The following is a 24,107-nucleotide window of genomic DNA, read 5'->3' on the forward strand; positions in this document are numbered from 1 at the left end:
ATTAATTCGGTCTCTAGAGGGTTGTATGTTTATATCATAATTTGACTTTATAAATGAATAATAAATTTATAATGAATTTATAAAAATGATTATTTTAAATCTTATGTTTCTATAAAAATATGGAAGACAGTATCAGCCACTTCATAAGCAATAGCTTGTTTAGAAATAAATTATGCAGTTAATGTCATAAAATATCTTCGTAAAATTCAAATAAACATCAAACAAAAGTTCTCAGTTTTAGACAATTCGATTTAAACAATGTTAAAGTAAAGTAGCAGATGACAAAACGCCGCAGTTAAAATTTACTCTTACAAATATTAAAAAAAAAAAGAAGAGAGAAATTAAAAAAAAAAATAATTAAAAATTTAAATAATATCATCTATAATTTAAAAAAATATCTTTTCATCTAGAATTAATAAATATTTATTACGCATCGAGGGAAAAATTTCATATAATTAATTCTCCGTAAAATTTTACTTGAAATTTAAAGTTAAAAATAGCTGTGGCAATTTACTGTAACAAAACTCCATAAACCACATTTGGCGTTATTATTGCTCCAAAAAAAAAAAAAAAAAAAAAGATGCCAAATTTCAAAATGCAAAAATATATAAATTCGTATATATCTTAGAAAATTTTGAATAAAAAAGTCTACTTTTTTGCAGGTATGCTTAGAAATACACCTACTTTAAGATGATGGTAAAAATTTTATAGGTTGTAATTCAAAATTTTTTTGAAAAATTTATAAAATTTAAAAAATAAAACACAAAAAAAGGGGTAAATTTTATTGGAATGAACCTAAAATTTTGAAACGTGAAAGGAAAAATAAGAAAAGTTTAATAAAAAAAGAGATATTAATAAATATTTACCAAATTCAAATAACATTGAGGAGCTAAATTTTTGAGAGCTAATATTTTAAAAACTACTCGTACGATTTTTACAAAACTTGGTATTCTGGCATAACTTGAGTCGTAGCATCGAAATCTGGAAAAAAATTGGTATGTTATTTCAGAAAAAGTCCGATTTTGCGTCAAAATACGTATGTTAGAATAGTGCTATATATAAATCTAATATATATCCCAAGTCGTGCTTTCAAGACATGAAAAACACAGTTTGAATTTTGTCAATCGGCCCAGTAGAACGGGAGATACAGCACTGTCCCATTTTTTTTTGAGCAGTGTACATTAAGTTTTTTTAATTCCATTTACTCATAACATATTTGGAACCCATTACCGGCATGCCATTTCTGCAATGCTGTCTCACCCATTCAGTGTCTCATCCATGAAGATCTATTTTCTGTTTATGCCTATATCCATTTTTTGCTTATTTGACATCGAAACATGTTTTTGATTTGCCGATTCTGGCCAAGGTCTCTTGAACTGTATCAACATTCAAAATCGTGAAAAATTAAACTTTAAAAATAATTGCTGTTAGTTTTAGAAATGTACTAAGTAATTTAGTAAGAATCTTTAAGGAAAATAGTAAGTAAGGTATACAAACATTAATTATATACATGAAAATTAATTTTTTGTAATTTCATGCAAATATCTAGCAGAAAGAGAGCTTATTAAAAATCAAATGTTATAACATTTAAAAGATGTGTTGCAAATAAATGCTACCTTAACTATTTTGGATAATACAGTATGATCATCAGCTACTAGTAATTAATATTCAAGAGACTTACTGTAAGGGATCTGTTGCAAATAAATACTATAATAATGATTTTAGGATGTGCAGTAAGATCAACAGCTACTAGTAATTAAGATTTAAGAGCCTTACTGTAAAGCGTTGCTAGCACCAGCTTCATAACGAAAGGGTGGGAAATGAGATGAGACATCTGCAAAAATTTTAGCATCTGCAAGCATTTTTAAGTGCTTTTTACGTTGGATTAACTTTATTTTTTAACAAGATCTCTTTTGACAGATAAAGTTCATTTAATTTATTTTTATTTTTGGATACCTTTTATAGCATTTTCACATACAAGCAGCTCATCTACAACTATTGAAGTTGGTGATTTAACATCAATAATAAAGGCATAATCTTTTGTTCAGTTATAAAGTTCCATTTATTGAATTCCCACTAAACTGTCAAACAAAATCTTTTAACTCTGAGCAGCCTCTTTGTCATTTTCTTCACTACTGGCAGCTATAATTTTAGATAATTCTTACGACTCCCCCCCATTAGTAATGTATGGCCTTTTCAGAAAATATCCAAAATATTACCACTGTGTACTGCTTCAGAAACTGGAATTAAAAAAATCATAAAACATTCTGATAAATCAGTTTTTATCAAACACAAATGAACTATGAAATATATTGTCAGAACAGTTTTTATCAAAGACATTTCACAGTTTCCAACTTGAAATAAATAAACTCTGAGCTTGCATTTAGCAACATTCAGTGTTCCTCATAGTTGTAACTATATAGTGCTTACCATGCACAGTAAATATTTCCATAGAAAAATATCCATTTGCACTGAAAATTAATATATGATTTAAAGTTTAAGAAAGAAAAGCAAGATGACACTTTTTGATTTGCAACAACTTTTTTGTTTTTAATTTTAATATAAAATTACAAAAATCGTGACAATGAGAATTTCTTTTTTACAATTAGTATACATAGATTAATCACAGAAATTATGACAATGCAATAACTTTCCATTAAAGATCTGAACAATTATTTTCACACCAATTCCTCCTCTTTTCTTTCTCTTCTGCCAAACAAACTTGAATGAAAAAATGATTGAATGCAAATATTTATTTTCATAGTTCACTTTTCATTAAGCTTTCATGAGAAACTTCTTTTTCCTAAAATATAACATTTTAATTTTATTACAAACTATACATGCTGTAAAATTAATTTATGTTATAGTAAAATATAGTTAAAACATTATAACCAATCAAGCTAAACAGTTGAACAATTTAGTATTTTAATTCATTTTTATTTGTTATTAAAACACATTTTACAATATAATGAAAACAATTTTGAAATTTTTTATAAATGCTTATTAACAGATAAGGTACTCTTCTGTTATTGGGACTGGATTCAGAAATGTATGTATGTGTATATATACATGTGTATGTATAAACACACATAATACAGTCAAAAGTCTTTAATCCGGACTCGTCGGGACTTCGACGATTCCGGATTATCGATTTTTCCGGATTATAGATCATCAGTTTAAATCTGGTAAGATGGCATGCAGAAATTATAAAAATTAAAAATATGAAACTGTAATTTATAAAATAATGAGCAATTATGATCTAAAGGGTATCAAAATTTACAAAAAAAAGAAGCTTAATATTTATTTGTTTACTTTATTAAACATTTCTTTCAACGCGCGCATGCGTAAAGCATACCTTACGCATAGCCGAAATTAGAAAGTTGCAACCAGAAAACTATTTGATTTGTATTCGTGATATTTATAATGACGAGGAATTTGATTTAAATCATATCAAAGACGGAGCACGTCGAAATTAAATAGTACATTTAGTAAGGAATTATAAGCCGAATAAAATAAAAACATCTGCTCTGAAGATAACGATAGTGCTGACAGATCAACTTCCAGTTCATTGCGTGCCGCGACTTCCCCGCCCCGCGCAGAGCAGCGTGAAATTGATAAACAGATTTCGGAACGGTTAGATAAACAAAGGATATACCTTTATCCATTTTTTGTAGCAATTCGTTTTTTGTTTGATGGACATCGAAACATACTTTCGTTTTCTAGATCCTTTGGGAGCTCCAGCATCAGAAATTCTATTTGACATAATCGAAAGTTCAAGCTTACTTTTATAAAATTGCTCTTACAGTCTGCAAAAAATAATAAGCCGGATCCAATTCGAAGATTAAGGAAAAACGCAATCATCAACATTGACAGAAATAGATAATTAGATAATTTTAGCTTACACCGTCCGTTATACATTAAACGCGCACGCAAAAATGTACTCTGCGCTTGCGCAGATGCATATGCGCAGTCGTAAATGTCTTGCATGCACGCATAAAACGCCTATGAACATGCATCAACGCGGCGCATGCGCAGAAAGATTTTAGCTTTGAGGTCCGGATTATAGATCATTCCGGATTATGGGTGTCCGAATTAACGACTTTTGACTGTATATGCACATATATACATACACATATATCCATACATACATTTCTGAAGCCAATCCTGATAATAGAAGAGTACCAAATATAACTAACTATAAGAAGAATTTTCATTGAAAAAGAAACCAATTAATAAAACTAAAAAAATATTTATTTACTATTTCAAAATATAATAATCAAAAGCACCATCTACTGTACATACAACTAAGAGTATAATAATCACAATTACTTTCTATCTACATATAAATTGACTATTTTAAACATTTTGAGAGATGTATTACTTACAGTAAATATTAAGGTTAGTAACTGGCAAAAAACTGTAGCAGATACTTTTGAAAAATATTTAATTTTAAAATCCCAATTTGAAGAAATAAAGAAAAGCAATACATGAAACGTTAAAAAACTTAATTTTCTTTAATTATATTATTTTAGTAATAAAAAAGAAATTATTTTCTAAAATTTCACCTTCATTTTAAGACTATTTAATAATGTTAGCAATAATGAAAATTACAAACATTATGAAATTTTACATTTAATTTAAATAAATAAGCAGTATTTCATAAACAAATGCAACAACAATGTTAAACTAATCAATCTAAATTTGAGCAATTTAAGTTTCACTGATTCAATAAATTTCGGCAATTTCTGGGAAATATTTCCCACATTAAGGTTAAAAATTGAAAAATGGGAGAGTTGTCAGCTATGCATACACACACCAATAACCTTCATAAGACAATAAATAAATAAAAAACAAATGATTCAAAAACCAAAAATACACACTTACTTCAAGATCAGATGCAAACACTTTTTTATTTGGTGGCACAGTATGACTAGAATCCATGAACATTCGAGGAAGATCAGAACCAAAATATATTTTACTATTTTGAGAAATTGCTTCTAGTTTTTTTAGCTCCAAATATTCAGGTGTAAGGAGTAGCTATAAAGATAAAACATGCATTTGGTCATATCTGAATATATTTAAGAATAAAAATACTGAGGAAAATTAGTTTTTAATCAATAACCAATAGTGATTAATAAGTCAGCTACTGTGATATCCTTCTTTTATCATTAAAGAACACTTATATTTTTTGGGGCACTGTAATCTGCAAGCTTCCAATTTAAAACTTAAACACAAACCACTTTTTACATTTTATCTGAATGATTTGACTTTTATTGAAATTAAATTCTATGTAATCTGACTGTTAACTGCATCAAATATGAGCATCATATGCATAATATATTATCTGATTTTGCTCTTTTTGCATGAAGCTTTGAATGTTACAGAATGAAAAAATTTGGCAATTTTTAGTTATTATGTATAGCTGTACAATGCCATGCTTACACGTATGCTTGCAAAAAAATTACAGATCACAAACACATGCAAAATTATACTAACATTAAGATAAAACATGATACAAATTTATTATTTTATTCTAGTTTCCAAATTGGGAAGTGACAGCAAAATAGTGAATATTTGATTATAATAAAACAGAAAAATGACCAATAATTTATGATGGTAAGAAATATGATAGTGAATGTAGCAATATGCACACAATAATAAACCACAAGATAGTTTCAAACACAACACAATAACAAATGGTCGCACAGAAAAATTTCTAGTATAAATGAATCAATATGAAAAATATTCCAAATTATTTTGAAATTTACCACACTACAAGAGATTAATATTACAAGCATCTTCCCAATGCATATATGTATCTCACTTGTTGAATGCATTTTCTTGCTTTATATATTAATTATTTTTTTAAAATTATTTTAAAGTATCAGTTTTTTGTAATTTGTTTCAGACAGGCTTGACAAAAGTACCTGTCAATCAACTCAAAACATAAAAAAATGAAAAAGCAAGAACAAACCTTGTTTCCTTCAGCAAGCTGCTTCTTCGTATATGCCTCGGATTCAGCTCTCGTCTTCTGTCTTGAAAATGCCATATCATCTACGAGAATATATTAGAAAACTTATGAACATACTTGGAATCTAATGTAATAGACACATTTCAACATTGTTTTATCTAAAAAAAGGAGAGAGATAATAGAATAATTAAACAGAAGTTTTAAATTACAAATGCTAAAATAATAATAAAAACACACACAAGATAATTTACTACGAGTTAATACTTCCATGTTGTCAAAACTGGCACATATGCCACTGATTAATGGCATGTAAGTACATGAACTCTAGACATTAATAAAATAATCTTTGGCATCGCCTATACAGCCTATTTTTAACATTTAATGCACTGAATTTGAAATCAATTTCTGCAATTGGAAAGCCTGACATAATAATTATAAAAATGTTTCAACTAAATTTTAATTAAAATTTTATTATTATGAACATAGGAAGTAATCTGTGCTCTCGATTTTATTGATAAACTTTTTAAATGTTCTGATTTTAACATAACACAATTTTTGGCAATATTTAAGCTTCATTAATTTCATTTGATATAATTTTATATACTGATTTATTATAATAAAATTAAAACAGTAGTCACTTAAAAATAAACACCAGGAATCATTCTAGAAATCTGAAAAATCAATAAAAGTTCTGAAGTCTAGCAGATGGATAGTCTTTGAAGGAAATCTGATTTATAAAATATGAGGTATATCTTAAAAATAAGTTCTCAACACTAAGACCAATATGACAGACCCAGGCCATGCATTGTGAAAGGCAAAATGTTGCATGCTTGAAAGTTTTAGGATGATGATATCGTACATGATAAGTGCCACTTCCCAATCATTAACAGTACTCAGCTTAAAACATCAGCCCTTATTTTTTCACTCATGAAATGCTGGATTAGGCTCATGATAAAGTTTCTGAATGCACAGATGCTAGTACCAATAATAATTTATCAAGAGCCTGCAGATTGTGTGCTGTTGGTTCAGATAAGTTTCTAAAGGTCGCTGAGACATCCATCATGAAAAGCACATTGGGTAACCTTCCATCATCAATGATGACCTTGTAAAGCAAGCATAGCAATACGTTTTGGAAAGCTGTCATTAACAATTATGAAACTCACTTTCTGAAAATATTTCATTCCTTGTTGTACGAAATTGACAAAAAACACCTCTTGTTCTGGAAGCTATGATCCAGATGAGTGTGGGATTAACATTGACTTTTCTGCAGTGATACAATGACGACAATAATGGATTCCTTGACAGGATCATCAGAGATGGTGGGTGAAATTCTGCAGTGATACAATGACGACAATAATGGATTCCTTGACAGAATCATCAGAGATGGTGGGTGAAATGTAGGTTGTTCATTTTTGTCTCAGAAACTAGGTAAAAATAGATCCAATGAAGCAAAGTGTTTCAATTCCAATGCTAAATATGATGAGCAGCAGCTCAATGATTGCTGTATTGGTTCCATTAAATGTTTTAATATGTTAAATGTGTTTCATTTTTGTTCAAGATCCTACAAAAACTTACTTTCTGGATACATCTCATACTTTAGAGAAAGAGACAGTATTTTTGATAATACTCTGAATAGAATTTATAATTAGAAACTCTTTAAGCCATGAAGCTATTATACATAAACATATCCACAATTATCACAGGGAATGCAAGTAAGAAATAACATAGTTAACCTTCTAGCAGAGACATCTTTTTTAAAGATTCTTTTTCCATAATCTTTTGTTCATATTGAATTTTTGCAACTTCAGCATTCTTTTGGGCCTCTAAAAACAAAAATAACATATATATATATAAGAAATTAAAAATAATATTCTTTTGAATGTATTTTCATGGTACACCAGCAAGTTATGAGCTTCACCTTTATTTTGCGTACAAATGGATATCAAAACATGTAAAAATATTAAAATTCAACATAAAACAAGACATACCTACCATAAAGTGGAAAAAGTGCAAAAATAGAAAAATAAAATCACTTTTAATATATTTATAGCAGATTATTTTGTTTTTACTAAAAAGAGATTAGAAAATTGTGCTTTGTAATATCTGTTCTGTTTAAATTTGGCAAATCAAAATCATCAAAATAAAATTTCTTAGTCAAAGAGGTCTCAAAATCATCACTAAAATGTTGATACACCAAGTTCAGGAAAAACAAAATTGCACTTCAAAAACGAAAACCTTTTTTTTTAAGCAATGGATTTAGACATTTACCATAATCTCTGCAAAATGAGATTTTATTTTAAATACAAGTATGACAAGATATCATCAAACTGACATGCTTTTTGACATGTTCACAAAAATCACAAACACAACAAAGAAATGAATTTTACATGCTAAATTATAAACTATAAAAATGTTCATAAAACTGTCTGAAATTCCCTATTGCTGGTCAAAATGGTAATGGTACAGTATATTTAATTATGGCAAAGCACTCGAGGGATATCTGCTTAAGGGGAGGGATGCCTTCGTGGATGACTTTATAGGGAAACTGGTCTGTATACATGTTAAACAGGTGGAAAACAATGAAAACGGACATGCAGCCAGCCCGTTCGCTGGGATTAGAACCCAGACTAAACTACCAATGTTCAGTGACTTTATTGCTTGGCTAAAAATGGTAATAACATGCATTAAGATAATGAATGAATAAAACAAAAGAATAATCGTGTTAGTAATATTAATTAAAAAATTTTAGATTTTATATTATGCTCAAAGGGGCCTTTTTTTAACATTTTGTGTATTACCTTTATTTACTAAATATCATGTTCTTCACACAAAACTATACAATTTTAGTCAACAGCAACACTGGAAAATAATTTAAAAAGACCATAGTTTTAGAATTTCTGATACACAGTAAAATGCGCTGGAGATAAAAAAAATCCCCCCCTTCTGTACAGTGTCACCATTGCTTGCTTTGAAGTCGTTAAGTTTCTTCATAAAAACCCACAAATGCTTTATGTAAAGATCATGACTTGTGAAGATCGTGACTTAAAGAGAACGTGAAATATAAATAATAGGACAAGAACTTGCATTTTACGGTGTGGCAACAAGAAGAGGATTCGGAAGATTTTTTATATATATTTTGTTTGGAGAGTATAAGATTTTAATATTTTAATAGTTGTAAGAGTTTTAACTGTAGTAGTTAAGAATTTAAAATTTTGATAGTTAAGAGCTACAGTATTTATTTTTTTTTTGGTTCTGTTTTAAAATTCAAATAAAAGTATTTTGTTCATTCTGAAAATTTAGCTTTGTTCTTTCTACAAGATTCTAGACCAATTATATTGAAATAAGGAAAGGATCTTTACTGGCACAGCCGGTAGGATCGGGGTTTTCCCGCATATAATTACGAACCAAAATAACTCAGGTGACAGCTCAATTTACCTTGTAAACGTAAAATAATTAATTAAGATTATGAAAAGTTAATTATTGTTTCCGTCATGGAATCTTAGTTTATTTACTTGTCAAAGTAATGAATACGCCAGTGTTCAAATGTAATTTCATTTGACTCGCCAGAGTAGGTCAACAACACATTTAAGTATTGATTCCACTGATTGATTTTCGTGCCGAATAAAATTAAATTCATTGTGAATTATATTTAAATAGAAAAAGAAAAAAAAAAAAAAAAAAAAAAAAACTAAGAGTCTATTGGCTGAATAAAATTGAGACATGGCTTTTATGGGACGTGGGAAAAAGAGGATTTGCTGGCTTTAGCTGCTGAATTAGAAATTCAAGTAGATCCAAGTATGAAAATCATGACGATAAAAAATGAAATAATTCAAAGTGATACATATGATGAAGCATTTGCTAAAGAAGTGTTTTTAACAATTATTGAAGAGAGGAAAAGAAAAGAAGAGGAACAGCAAAGAAAGGAGAAAGAAGAGATTGAGGAACAGCGAAGGAAAGAAGAGATTGAGGAACAGCGAAAGAAAGAAGAGATTGAGGAACAGAGAAGGAAAAAAGAGCTTGAGGAAAGGCGAAGGAAAGAAGAGCTTGAGGAACAGCGAAGGAAAGAAGAGATTGAGGAACAACGAAGGAAAGAAGAATTAAAAGCACAGCAGAAAAGAGAGCAAATGGAGTTTGAATTGAGGAAACTCGAAATTGAATCTCGTGTTCGATTAACACAAACTCCACCAACAAATGAAAATGGACATCATAATTTTGATTTAATTAAGCTTATTCCCAAATTCAATTTAAGACACGATGATATTGTGATTTATTTATCCTTATTTGAAAGACAAGCTAAAAAGACAAAGATTGATCCTAAAGATTGGGTTTCATGTTTATTGACTTTAATGCCATCTGAAATCATTCAATTAATTGGTAGGGAATCTGAAGAAAATTTTGAAGATTATGAGTACATTAAGGCCATTTTATTGAAGAGATTTAAATTAAATCCTGAAAGCTTAAGAAAAAAATTTGTGATGCACCAAAAGAGCGCTGAAAAATCATGGAGAGATTTTTGCTACGAAATTTTGAAGAATGGATTAATGGTCTTGAAATCACAAATTTTGCCGCGTTAAAAGACTTGATTATTACTGACCAAATTAAGAAAAGAGTACCCTATGAAGTAAGAGACCATGTTCTTGACGACTGGGCGAAGTTCGTTTCTCCAACCAAATTAGCTGATAAACTTGACGAATATGAGACAGTGTTCGTAATATCTCAAAATGGACTGGTGGTAATCCATCACCAGACAGAATTAATAAAAAATGGCAACCTCGTTCTCCACTTCCAGAAAGAGCTTTCAGAAATAAATCGCTGTCCACTGAAAACACGCCAAGAGTGTACCCATCCCGTAAGAGTGACGAACCACAAAAGCCTAGTTTCAAACTAACTTGCTATAATTGTGGAAAGGAAGGTCATACATCTAAGTTATGTACCAAAAATCGGATACCAAGAAGTGCTTCTGCAACAGCACAAAACAACTTAATACAAACACAAACACCCCTTGCAGAAAAAGAAAAACCAGAAATGCTAACTGCCAAGATCTCTATTCCTGTCTCAAAATCAGTGGACGTGTCTAGAAACATAGATGAATTAAAACTTGTCAAAGTTAAATGTGGAGATATTATTCTAAATGGAATTGTAGACACGGGAGCACAAATTTCAGTAGTCCGTGAGAAATTGGTTGACAACATACCTTGCGAAGGAGAAAGTAAAATAGAGATATCTTCTGCTTTCGGTGAAAACGAAATTACTCCACTAAAGATTTTCCAGATGAAAATTGACGATGAATTTCACTGTAGAGTGTCCATTACGTGTGCTGTTTCAAAAAAGCTAGTTACCGACTTGCTATTGAGTTCTTCAGCTTATGAAACACTCTGTGGAAATATCGAACTGTGGAACTGTGATCGTCATTGGGATGCATCCCCCTTAGAGTACAAAGAGACAGATGATAAACCCTCACCAGTTGAAGACAATACTACAAATTTGGCTGTTGTTAATCAGATTTCCCAAGAAAACATAGAGTCTCTGAAAACAACGAACAGAGTAAGACTAGAATTCAAGACACATCAAGAACAAGATGAAACTCTGAAAAAATGCTTTGAATGGGCAAATAAAAATCTAAATTCATATACTTTCGATGATGGCATATTACTTCATTCCGAATATATCTGTGGTGAAAAAAATGGCACATGAAATCCCTCTTGCTGGCCACCTCGGTGAGAAAAAGACAATTCAACGAATCAAGTACTCATTCTTTTGGCCTACTATTAAGCAAGATGTTAAAAAATTCTATGAGAGTTGAAAAGAACTGGCCTTTACAAAAATAGAGAAAACAGAAATGATAGAAGATAAAATTGTTGAACAGGAAGCACAGAAGGAAGAAATTATAACTGAAGAAACTAAGAGGGTAGAAACAGAAGATGAACTCAAAGAGGAAAAGTTAATTGACAGCAAAATAACAGATGTAGAAATTATTCCACCTGAAAGTAAAAACGAATTTATGGGTGATACTGAAATCCCACTTGAAAAAGAAACTGTCAATGAAAGTGAAACTCAAGTGAAGCCAGTAACCAAAACAGAAAATACAGATGATGCTGAAACTGCAGCTGAAAAAGAAATAATTGCAGATGACAATAAAACTCAAGTAAATCTTGATTATGAGAACATAGAAGAGAAAGAATATATTACTGAAATTGGAAACGAGAAGGAAAAAGTAGATGATAAAAAGAATGACTTAATAATCCATAAGGAAAGTGTGAAAGCTGACTTAGTAACTGAAAATGAAAATGTAAATCACACAGAAGCTGCAGATCTTGAAACTGAAAATAAACTTGCAGATAACAGTGAACTATTACAATTTACTGAAAAAGAAATTCTGGATGATAACAGAAACAAAAAGTACAATAAGGACAGCATAGATACTGTTGAACTGGGAGATGAAAAAGAAAGTGTGGATTATACAACAAAAGTTGAAACTGAAAAGGAAAATGTCATCCACAATGAAACTGAAAACCACAGAAACCTTTCAAGTTCAAGGGTGAAAACATGGAAGATTGAACAGAAAGTTATTCGGATGACAGCGAAGAACTGGAAGACGAGAAAGAAACGGAAGGAATTGCTGGATTAATAGAAGAGCCCGAGTCCGAGGTAGACGATCTACATCATGTTGATGAAGAATTATTAGAAAAAGCAGAAGAAAAAATTGCTGAGATTTTTTTTAGTTTATAGGACTTTCACCAAGCACAGAAATCCCATATTTGAAGAAATTGATAAAGCTGAAACAATTGATAAATGGTATGAGCTACTTGACAAAGCCATTGGAAAGATAGAAGAGAGGAAAGATGATAAGGAACAACAGCTACTAGGATTGCCTACCATAGGTGAGAATGATAATGAACATAAGCCATTTACAAAAGAAATGCCCATAGCATTTTTCAGCAAGAAACTAATGCCTTGTCAACAACGATGATCAACCATCGAACGAGAAGCATTTTGTGTCATCGAAGCCTTGAAAAAATTTGACACATGGATTTTCGGTGCCAAAGTGCAGATTGTGTCTGATCACAATCCCTTCACCTACTTGACCCAAAGCGCCCCTCATGGTGCTAAACTGTCTTGATGGGCCTTAGCGTTACAACGGTATAACATGACTGTGACATACCGCAAAGGGAGTTCACATGGGAATGCTGATGCTTTGTCAAGGTTAGCTGTTAACTCTTTCTCTCTCAATGAACTCTGAGCAACATTGTCTCTACGGTGACGAATGTGCTTCTTGTGGGGGGACTTGTAAAGATCGTGATTTGTAAAGATCATGACTTGTGAAGATCGTGAAAGAGAACGTGAAATATAAATAATAGGACAAGAACTTGCATTTTACGGTGTGGCAACAAGAAGAGGATTCGGAAGATTTTTTATATATATATTTTTGGAGAGTTTAAGATTTTAATATTTTAATAGTTGTAAGAGTTTTAACTGTAGTAGTTAAGAATTTAAAATTTTGATAGTTAAGAGCTACAGTATTTATTTTTTTTGGTTCTGTTTTAAAATTCAAATAAAAGTATTTTGTTCATTCTGAAAATTTAGCTTTGTTCTTCCTACAAGATTCAATATCCATTATATTGAAATAAAGAAAGGATTTTTACTCTTTACAAAATAAGAAATAGATAGTAAAAGAAATTCCAAATTCTAAATTTGGGCTTCCAGATGCGCATATTATATGGTGAAGATGTATATTATTCAAAATTTGATGGCTCCAGGTACCGCTGTTTTATCACAGAGTGAGAAACATACATACATTTATGCAGATTCTTCATTATTTAATTTCTTTAGCTCTAATACAGGGTGATAATAGTTGGTGGCAACAATCTGAAAAATGATTCAGACTTTTCAAGTTTCCGATGCAAAATCCCAAAACGAAATTAACTGCCCTTTGGGCTAAAAACTCAGAAAGTCTACCAGCTAATTATAAATATATGTCTTTAATGAATAAATATTAAAAATGAAACAATGCATGAAAGCATGTACGTAAATTTTCATTCCACCCATTAAAATGGGAATTCAATATTTATAGTGAAGAAAATAATACAAATGTGAATGAATAGATACTAGGCTAATAATTAAAACTTAATACACAATTTAAGATACATACTTCGCAGAAATATAGCAACATGAGAGATATGCAAAAGAATGTGATGGAAAAATTACTAAAACATCTCAATGCTTAAAAATTTGCAAACACTCATAATTAAAGAGAAGAAAAAAATTACCTTTTAATCATTAAAGATATTTACTTAATATCATTAACCCATTAACTGCTGGGGAAAACATACGAGGCATATTCGGAAACTAAGTACGGGTTTGGAAAAAAAAATAGTAAAACAATTTTTTTGAATCCAATTTTATTTTTACATGAAAATACATGTCTTAAACTATTTTTCAACATAGTTTCCGCCAATGATCAAACACTTGTCATAGCGGGTGACCAGTTTTTGTATACCATCATCAGATCCAAAGCGCTTGCCACCAAGCTCGCGCTTCATGTGCAGGAACAAGTGATAGTCGGACAGCGCCAAGTCCGGGCTGTACGGCAGGTGATCGAACTGCTCCCAATGAAACTGTCGAATTAATGATTGAGTGACACCAGCAGTATGGGGCCGAGCATCGTCATGGAGCAACACAATTCCTTTACTGAGCATTCCTCTTCGTTTGTTTTGAATGACACACCTTAGTTTTGTTAAAGTTTCACAATATCGTGCCGCATTAATGGTTTCACCTCTGGGAAGAAATTCAGTAAGCAAAACGCCTTTCCTATCCCAGAAGACAGTGCACATGATTTTGACCACGCCGATTGTTCGACCTGCATTAAACATTCTTACCCACTTTCTCACCATTTCATCATTTATCGCGTATTCACCATAAACTTCTGTCACTTGACGATAAATTTCGGCTAGTTTAACATTCCTCGTGTTAAAAAATTTAATCACGGCACGAATCTCACAGTCAGCGGGAGAACTAATTGTCTTAAACATTTTGAATGTGTACAGCAAACTGAAAACACAACATAGAGCAACCAAAATGGTGACAATTGAAAGTCAGTGAACAAGAAAGACTAGTGCGTATGCGTGGGATGCCTACCACAGTGCAGCGACGGCACTAGAATGAAACAGTACTTAGTTTCCGAATACACTACGTACAAGATTCATTTCCCATGCCACGGTTTTCACACATGCTCACGCTTATGCGATGCAATAAGTGCAAGTTTTACTTTCTAAAAACTATTTACTTTTACAAAATAAAGAATAAAATAAAAAAATTAATGAACAAAATTTAATGTTTTGAGTAAAAGTATAATAAAAAGATGCAAGTATAATAAAAATGATGTTTTTATAATAAAAAGATCCCTAAAATGGAGTTTCGATCAATTCATTTTTAGACCAGTAAAGTGTAATATCAGGTTTCAGTGATATACCTTGTGAAATCAGCATGCCTAAAAAAACATATTTCTTCTGCACTGGTTGAATGCCACGATTTTGTTCTTGATTTTTCGTTTGCAAGGTGTTGGTTCATATACTTGTCTACAAAATGGTTAGTTCCAGGAACAATATGAAGCACGAGCAGTTCATCAAAAAAGATAAATGAGTTTGAAACATCCCTTATATCTCTCTTTATTCCTGGAACCTACTAAAGAAAGTAAACGAAAACGGAGGACACCGAATAAAAAAAAATACGTTTTACTCAAACAACACCAGCCAAAACCGCGCAGTCATTACTTTCGCGGCCTTAGACACATCCATCTCTCCAATTTCTCCCTCCTTCGCATACTCTCTGAAATAGTATCCTCCTTCGCATACTTTGCAAAGGTCATTGTGGTGTTGCATTCCAAAGATTTGCGAATAATTTTACGGGTAGCAGTGCAAAGCAAATGATAGTATTTTGGGAGGGCGTATTTGTACGCTCATGGCAGTTAACGCATCGGTTGAGCAAAGCGTTTAAATTCTTTAAGAGCTTATATATATATATATATATATATGTATTTATTATGCATAAACATTTAATTTAGGGAAATGCACAGAAAAGATAAGAATGCCATTATTTCACAAACATACCGAATTAAAAAAAGAATTACGGAAAATATATACCTATTACAGCCTTCTTCCTTTCAGTTTCTGCATCTTTTTCGACAACTTTTTGCCTTTGAACAGCAATTAATAACTTTGTTTTCTCACTTTCCCTATTGATCATACAGTAACACTTAATATTTGATAATACAAATAAATAAAATAACAAATATAGCAAATATAATAAAACAAATGAGTAATTATAGACAAAATAATAAATGTAACTATTTATGAAAACTTTAATACTAGAATCAAATTTATTTTCATTTAATAGCTTGATTAGGTTATTTAAATTAGCAAAGCCATCTGCCTAAGGGGAGGGATGCTTATAATGGTAGACTCTCTAAAGGAACTGGCCAATATTTATATTATACATGGAGAAAACATGAGAACCAACCATGCAGTCAGTCTGTTCCCCTGAGATCAAAGCAGGGCTGAACTTTCAGTATTCGGCTGTTTTCATCACTCAACAACTGCTAGGCCATTTCCAATGATATGATATCTGCAGTTTTTACAATTATTTTTTCCTCTTGCTATCTTTTCACAGTATTCACATATATTTCATTAAAAACTTCCAAACATTGTAAGAAGCTTTAAGCTTTTAAGTTTTTCACAAACTATTATTTTTGTCAGAAAATACAGTCAAAAGTCGTTAATTCGGACACCCATAATTCGCAATGATCTATAATCCGGACCTCAAAACTAAAAACTTTCTGCGCATGCGCCGCGTTGACACATGCGCATAGGCGTTTACGCGTGCGCGTAAGACCTTTTACGACTGCGCATATGAGTGTGCGCAAGTGCAGAATAGGTTTTCGCGTGCGCATTTTATGTATAATGGACGTATAAGCTAAAATTATCTAATTATCTATTTCAGTTAATGTTGATGATTGCGTTGTTCCTTAATTTTCGAACTGGATCCGGCTTATTATTTTTTGCAGACTGTAAGAGCAATTTTATAAAAGTAAGCTTAAACTTTCGATTATATCAAATAGAATTTCCAATATATATTTGTTAATATGTAAAGGATCTAAAGCGAAAGTATGTTTTGAAATCCGAAATTTGTTTATCAATTTCACGCTGCTCGGCGGAGGGATCGCCGCGGCGGGCGCGTAATGAATTGGAAGTTGATCTGTCAGCACTATCCTTATCTTCAGCGCAGATGTTTTTATTTTATTTGGCTTATAATTCCTTACCAAATGTAGTATTTCATCTCTATATGCTCCGTCTTTGATATGATTTAAAACAAGTTCCTCGTCATTACAATTCGCTTTCGATAGCGAAGAAAGTGACAGAGGTTATTGAAAACGAAAAAATTTCGATTGACAAATTAGTCGGTGTTGTCGACACAGCAATTATAGGACTTGAACAGCGGAACTTTGTAACTGAACAAGAAATTATGTCTGTTTAATAGAATTAAAGAGAAAGTATTATCACATGAAACGAAGCAAAACTTAAACAACTTACATTGAAAAAAATGTTTAATAAAGTAAACAAATAGATATTAAGCTTTTTCTTTTTGCAACTTTTGATACCCTTTAGATCATAATTGTTTTTTTATTTCATAAATTACGGTTTCATATTTTTAATTTTAGAATTTCTGCATGCCATCTTACGAGATTTAAACTGATGATCTATAATCCGGAATCACCGAAGTCCCGACGAGTCCGGATTAACGACTTTTGACTGTATACCACAAAACCTCCAATAACAGAAAATAACTCATAATACAGAAGAAAATTAAAGACAAGTACAGTGCATTATATTTCAATCATATAATAGAAATATTCTTAATTTGTTAATTCACTTCCGATATTTAATTAGCTATAGCTTTCAATTTATTTTTATTCAAAATATTTGCTTCTTTCTGGTATCAGCCCACCAGCAGCCTGGCAGTAAAGTCGTTGAACACTGATAGTTTGGTTTGAGGTTCAAATCTCTGTGAACGGGCTGGCTGCATGGGTTTTTCATGAGTTTTCCTATGTGTAACATGTATATGAGGCAGTACCCCTTACAAAGAGCCTCAATGAAGGCAGATAATCCCTGAGTGCCTTGCCATAATCAAATAAACCAAACTTTCTGATATAATTACCATTTTTCTTTTTATATCATAAAATTTCAATCTACAATTATCTAGTAATTCCAATTCCAATGTATAGACTGAATAAAAGTAAACTAAGCACAGTTAATATTATTTCTGTTTTTAGATTAAAGAAGAAAAGCTTATATATTTTTATATTTGAAGGCAAATTATACAGGCCTACAAATTCAAATTTTCTTCTCTGTTACATAATATATAAAGAACATTTGCAAAGAAGTTTAGAAAAAGAAATTTCTACATTCTTTTAGTCCACAGGAATGACCCTATAACAAAATGAGCTAACTAATAATCATGCATGTCATGACATTTTAGAGTATGTCTGAAAGGAATAAAATAGGAGGGGGAAAAATAATGATTTTGCGCTGACTGCTCTTAATCAAAAGCATAATTAATTAGGCTATAAAGATTAGTAAACAGGCACTAATATCCAAGATTATCATGATGAGCTAAACATATTAATTTACACTTGAATAACAGCACACCAATTAATTTTATTGTTAAAAAGACACAAAAACTGAACTTCAAATCTGTTTAAATATTTTTAAAATTGCCTTCCTTAAAACTCTGCCCCCCAGCTATTAATGTTTTAATTAGCTTTATATGCTACAGGAGGCTCTTATTGATGGCATTTGTACTGCTATTATGCAAATTTACACTCATCTTATCACTTTCACAAGCATTTATTTTTCATTTAAATGTCTATATAACAGTAAAATTTTCTGATTACTCTAATCATCTGCAGCTTTTTTCTTCAATTAATTTATTTTCAATAATTTATTTATGCTATACAGGTCTAACTTCATGCACTGATTCTGTGTAGTAGAAAGACATGTCAGCATATTGATAAGCAACAGCACAACTTATCAGTATAAATCAAAAAATTGCATATCTATATCATTTTATATTTGTTTACTCTTAAGATGATTTCAGTTTTACTTAAATATTATCTACGGCTCCTGTTTTCTCCTATTTCAATCTATCTGGTACTATATCAAGACAGATTTTTACTGATGCTAATGAAAATCTCGTCTCATCCCAGAAGAATACCCCCCCCCCAAAATTTAACAATTACTCAAAAGGGCTCTTTTAAAGTATAATGTGGTTTATCAGTACATATTATTGAAACAGATACAGGTAGAATAACAAAACATTTTATAGGATATTAGATGAATAAGCATTTAGATTAACATGGGAATGCTATGAATCTTCTGTATATTTAAAAAGTGAAAAATATGTTATGCAATTCCACAAAAATATTTAATGTTTTTAATTAGATATATCATGAATTAAGTGCACCTTTACCTAAATTAATCTGATTAAAATGTATATATATATATATATATTGATTTTTTAAGTCTAATGACAAACTCATTGATGTAACCCAGCCACATATTAGCAGCATTCATTACAAATTAAATTTTTAGAGAGATACAATAATATTTTTACAGTTATCAATCCAATTCACCAGTTTAACAACATGAACTATGCACAGACTATAATACATAATATATATATATATATATACATTTAAACAAATTTAAATTTAAATTTTAACACACACGTATAAAAGTAAAAAAGCAAATTTAAGAGGGGGGGAAAAAGAGCCAAAATAATTTTTAAAAAAATGTGCAAACATATAAAAGATTTAATTCTCGAACTATATATATATATATATAGATACTAGTCTGTTATCAGGACCAGGTTTAGAAATGTATGTAAGTATGCACATACATACAAACACACGTTCATACAATTATGAATCCAGTCCCAATACCAGAACAGTACCAAAAATATATTCTTAAGAACTGCATCTATTGCTTTTAAATAGTTTAGTTTGCTAATTAATAAAAGAGAGATTAAATATGAAAGAATAATATCTGATGTTTTTCTGAATGGCAATATTCGAATGAAAAGTGAAACAATGCTAAATCTCTTTTTGAGACTTATGACTAATAGCATTTTTGGATTAATAAGGGAAAATTTAGAAATGCAGCAAATGGAAACTGAATATGTACTACTTCCTAATAATGATATAATATATTTAATTTTTCATTATTTCTTTCAGCACAATCATGTTTTCTCTAGATTCTATATTTCAATTTGATTTTCTTCAATATACATTATATTCATTATTTTTACTTTATTCTATTAAAGGATTTAAGTTATAAAATATGGTTTTTTGCTTTTCTTCCATTTTCCTTAAAATTGCTTGCCCTTTTTTCTTTACATTCATATCATTCTATGTTTTGCTGTTCACCATCTGTTGTCATAATTATTATAGTCTACTAATATTATAGTCTGAACAACATGAAGTTTTTTTTCATCTAACAAACTGTGTTGTAAAACTATAGGTGATGTGAGCCACTTGGTGGTGCACGTCGCCAGCTAAAACATTTGCGTCTGAGCCACTGGTGGTACTCGCAGTCCTCGATGTGTTAAAAAGTTATAATTATTCATGGCAGAATGACAAAACATGAGGCAGAAAAAGTGTCAAGAAGTAAACAATGTGCATTCGTCTTCAAATTTGCAGCTTAAAAATGCATATTTCCCAAGAAACCAAGGGATATTTTCTTTTTACGTTTTAGTTACTATGGCACTAAATGAACGATTTTTTAAGTCTAATGATAAACTCATTGATGTAACCCAGCCACATATTAGCAGCATTTATTACAAATTAAATTTTTAGAGAGATACAATAATATTTTTACAGTTACCAATCCAATTCACCAGTTTAACAACATGAACTATGCACAGACTATAATACTTACATAAGTTCATAATTTTTCCTTATTGTTTCCGGAATCTTTGGCTTTGTAACACGAACAGCTTGAATATACAAACCAGGAGCCATATTATTCAGATCCTTCTGCAGAGCAGTTTTCAAATTTTCATCAATTTGATCTGTCATGAGAAAAATAACCGTTAAAAAAAATTAAAATTGCTCTATGAAATGAAGAGAAATGAATCTCAATACTGAACTTAAAAATCTGAAGTTATTTTATTCATCCAATTGTTTGAAAAGACTTAATATGACACATTAATAATTTTAAAAGGTAATTTTCAAATTTTCTTACCCCACTGAAATTAAGGAAAATCACACTATTACAAATTACATAAAATTTTTTTATGTTAAATAAAACAGAACCCACAATCTTACACTAATGTACATTAGATTAGGTTAGGGTATTTTAATATGGCAAAGCACACAATGGCTATTTGCCTATGGGAACCGAGCCATCGTGGAGGATGCGGCCTAACTAACATACAGATGAATTCCTCTAATCCACTGACCTCAGAACCAGGAATTTTGTAGATATTTTGTAGATTATGTCTTTCTGAGTTTTAACTATATTTTCCATTTTTTATTTTTACATTAAATTTGGATTGTTTGTACATATGTATTAAAACAACTAATAATTTAAAAATATTTAATCAGGATTTATTAAACAAAAATGATTATATTTTTAAGCATATTTATTTACAAAGAAAATGTCAGTACATAGAAAAAACATGGGGTGGGGAAATGGGGAAAAACTGACTGAATGAGGAGTTTTTTTGATGAATAGAACTCTTTTGTAAAAATACATCAATACATATGTGAAAATCAATTTTATATCAACCAACAAAAATCACTTTTTTAAATACCTTCAATCTTAAGAAGACAGAGATTAATAACTAAATGCATAGTATATAAAATTCTCAGTATGATTTTACCTAAATTGAATCTCTACACTAAATTCACGATTATGCTCCGTGTATGTGCCATTGGAATAGTAATATCGCTAGCAGCTTATAAAAATATCTAACTTGAAATTTTGGCTTCATTATAAATTAAAAAAAAAAAAATATTGTTACCATGTTTTTGACTCACTAAGCCAGAAAAAATTCTGTAAGGGCTCTATTTAAGAATCTATTCCCATTTGCTGATGATATATGCAATTTTACATTCATTGTGCAGAATGTAAGCAAATGACTTATGAGTAGCATTTCAGTTGAAACACAATGTCTGAAAAGCTTCAGCTAAATAAATTCTTCAATCATCTTAACTATATAAGCTCAAAATTTATATTAAAACAGAAATACAGAAAAGTAATTATTTATCCAAAATGAAAAATCTGCAATTACATTATTACTGGACCAGAGAGTTACACAGAAATTGTTAAATAAATCTGATTATAAAATAAATTAGCTTTAATGTATGTTATAAATATAATGTACATTTGCTAAGTTCATTTGTATACTTATAGCACAAAAAATTACTGCTAAATTTACTAAATTCTCTGAAAATTAAAATTTTGTTCATTTAATCTTAAAAAAAAAAAAAAAAAAAAAAAAAAAAAAAAAAAAAAAAGAGTGCATACATGTCATTTCAGAAAAAGTCTGATTTTGTGTCAAAATACCTACATTAGAACAACACTTATATAAATCTAATATATATCCTAAGTCATGCTTTCGAGACATGAAAAACACAATTTGAATTTCGTCAATCGGCCCAGTAGAACGGGAGATATAGAACTGTCCTCTTTTTTTTTTTTTTTTTTTTTTAAACCTTTCCCTGCAGTGCACATGTAATATATACTTTCAGTTATATAAAAGCCTGTTTTATTATTAAAACTTTTAGCTTTATTTGGGAGAAGGCAAAGATGGATGACTTCTTAATTGTTCTACTAAACAATGCATGCAACTGAGCATTCAGACTTAAATATATCTGAAAATGCTTATTAATGATATGCAAATGATATTACGATTGATATTGCATATGCAAATGCTTATTATTGATAAAATTCCATATTGTTTAAATGGATTTAGTTTTGTCATCAACTGTAATTAAAAATATTTTAATCTCTAGAATAAAAAAAAAAAAAAAAAAAAAAAAAAAAAAAAAGCAACATTAGCAGCATAATACTAAATACAGAATATGCAGTTTTTTCAAAGAAAATTTTGTTTTTTCACATAACCCACAAACTTACCAAACAAATCAATATAGACTTCATGTAAATTATGAACACTGCAAAACTGATTCAACTCATGGTGAACTTTGTTAAAAATTAAGGCTTTATCATAATCTGCGGTGAAGTTCCGTACAATGTCATAAACTGTAAATATTAAATACATGTGTATTAGTGCACAAATAATACTTAACAGAAGCGAAATGCTAAAAAAGTATCTTAAATAAAATAACCAATTATCTTAAAAAATAAATTTTTGTGGGCAACAATAAATATATTCGATTGTAAAATAGCATTATTTTAAGTTCTAGCATAAAATGTTATTACAAAACATACATAAATCAACAATACTAATTACAGACATCGTTTGCATATTTTTTAGACAATTCTGTTTTCCTACAAAAAAAAAAAAAAAAAAAAAAAAAGTAAGCTTGGAAATTTTTTTTTTTACCCAAAATTATATTTTTCAAAATAAAAATTATTGTCTGCTACTTCTTGACAGTTTTGTTTTCACGCAAAAAGCAATGGATGGAAGGCTGTGTTTGTGCTCTTTCCAACTAAAATTATTCTTAAATTATGTTATTAAAAACACTACAAAAGACACAGATTTCTGATAGTAACAATTTCATATAGAATGGTATAGATAAGTACTTGTGTTACTGAAAAGGGTACTGTTCTGTTAACAGGGACTGGATCGAGCATTGTATGTATGCATAAACAAACATACATATATGCACATACATTTCTGAATCCAGTCCAGATAACAGAATAGTACCCTGAAAAGTGTGTGCATGGTGGGAATAGAAAATGACTATGGAGGAGCAGAAAGGTAAAAATTTTACAGCTACTTTGACCTTTCCGAGTCAATACAATGACGAGGAGGATGAATACTAAGCCACATTGTCACTGGTCACGAGAATTCGATTTTTCTTGTCATGTCATTATCAAAACTAAAATAAATATAATGG

The 24,107-nt window shown here is 30.2% G+C and overlaps 1 protein-coding gene across 1 annotated transcript in view; it reads right to left on the minus strand.

Annotated features, from left to right (window-relative positions):
• Nucleotides 1-2,522: 2,522 nt before the first annotated feature.
• Nucleotides 2,523-24,107, minus strand: part of LOC118193463 (erlin-2-B-like) — a 59,981-nt gene continuing 38,396 nt past the window's right edge. The window contains exons 7-13 of the mRNA XM_085816143.1: nucleotides 23,161-23,286; nucleotides 20,959-21,091; nucleotides 16,111-16,202; nucleotides 7,705-7,794; nucleotides 5,975-6,054; nucleotides 4,885-5,037; nucleotides 2,523-2,803 (exon numbers count right to left, since the gene is read on the minus strand). Coding sequence (XP_085672269.1) covers nucleotides 2,759-2,803; nucleotides 4,885-5,037; nucleotides 5,975-6,054; nucleotides 7,705-7,794; nucleotides 16,111-16,202; nucleotides 20,959-21,091; nucleotides 23,161-23,286 — 719 coding nt within the window. The 3' untranslated portion in view covers nucleotides 2,523-2,758. The remainder of the gene's footprint in view (nucleotides 2,804-4,884; nucleotides 5,038-5,974; nucleotides 6,055-7,704; nucleotides 7,795-16,110; nucleotides 16,203-20,958; nucleotides 21,092-23,160; nucleotides 23,287-24,107) is intronic.

The sequence above is a fragment of the Stegodyphus dumicola genome, chromosome 4, assembly GCF_044657685.1.
Source record: "Stegodyphus dumicola isolate Sdum_Otavi_A_Nest chromosome 4, ASM4465768v1".
Taxonomy (NCBI): Eukaryota; Metazoa; Arthropoda; class Arachnida; order Araneae; family Eresidae; genus Stegodyphus; species Stegodyphus dumicola.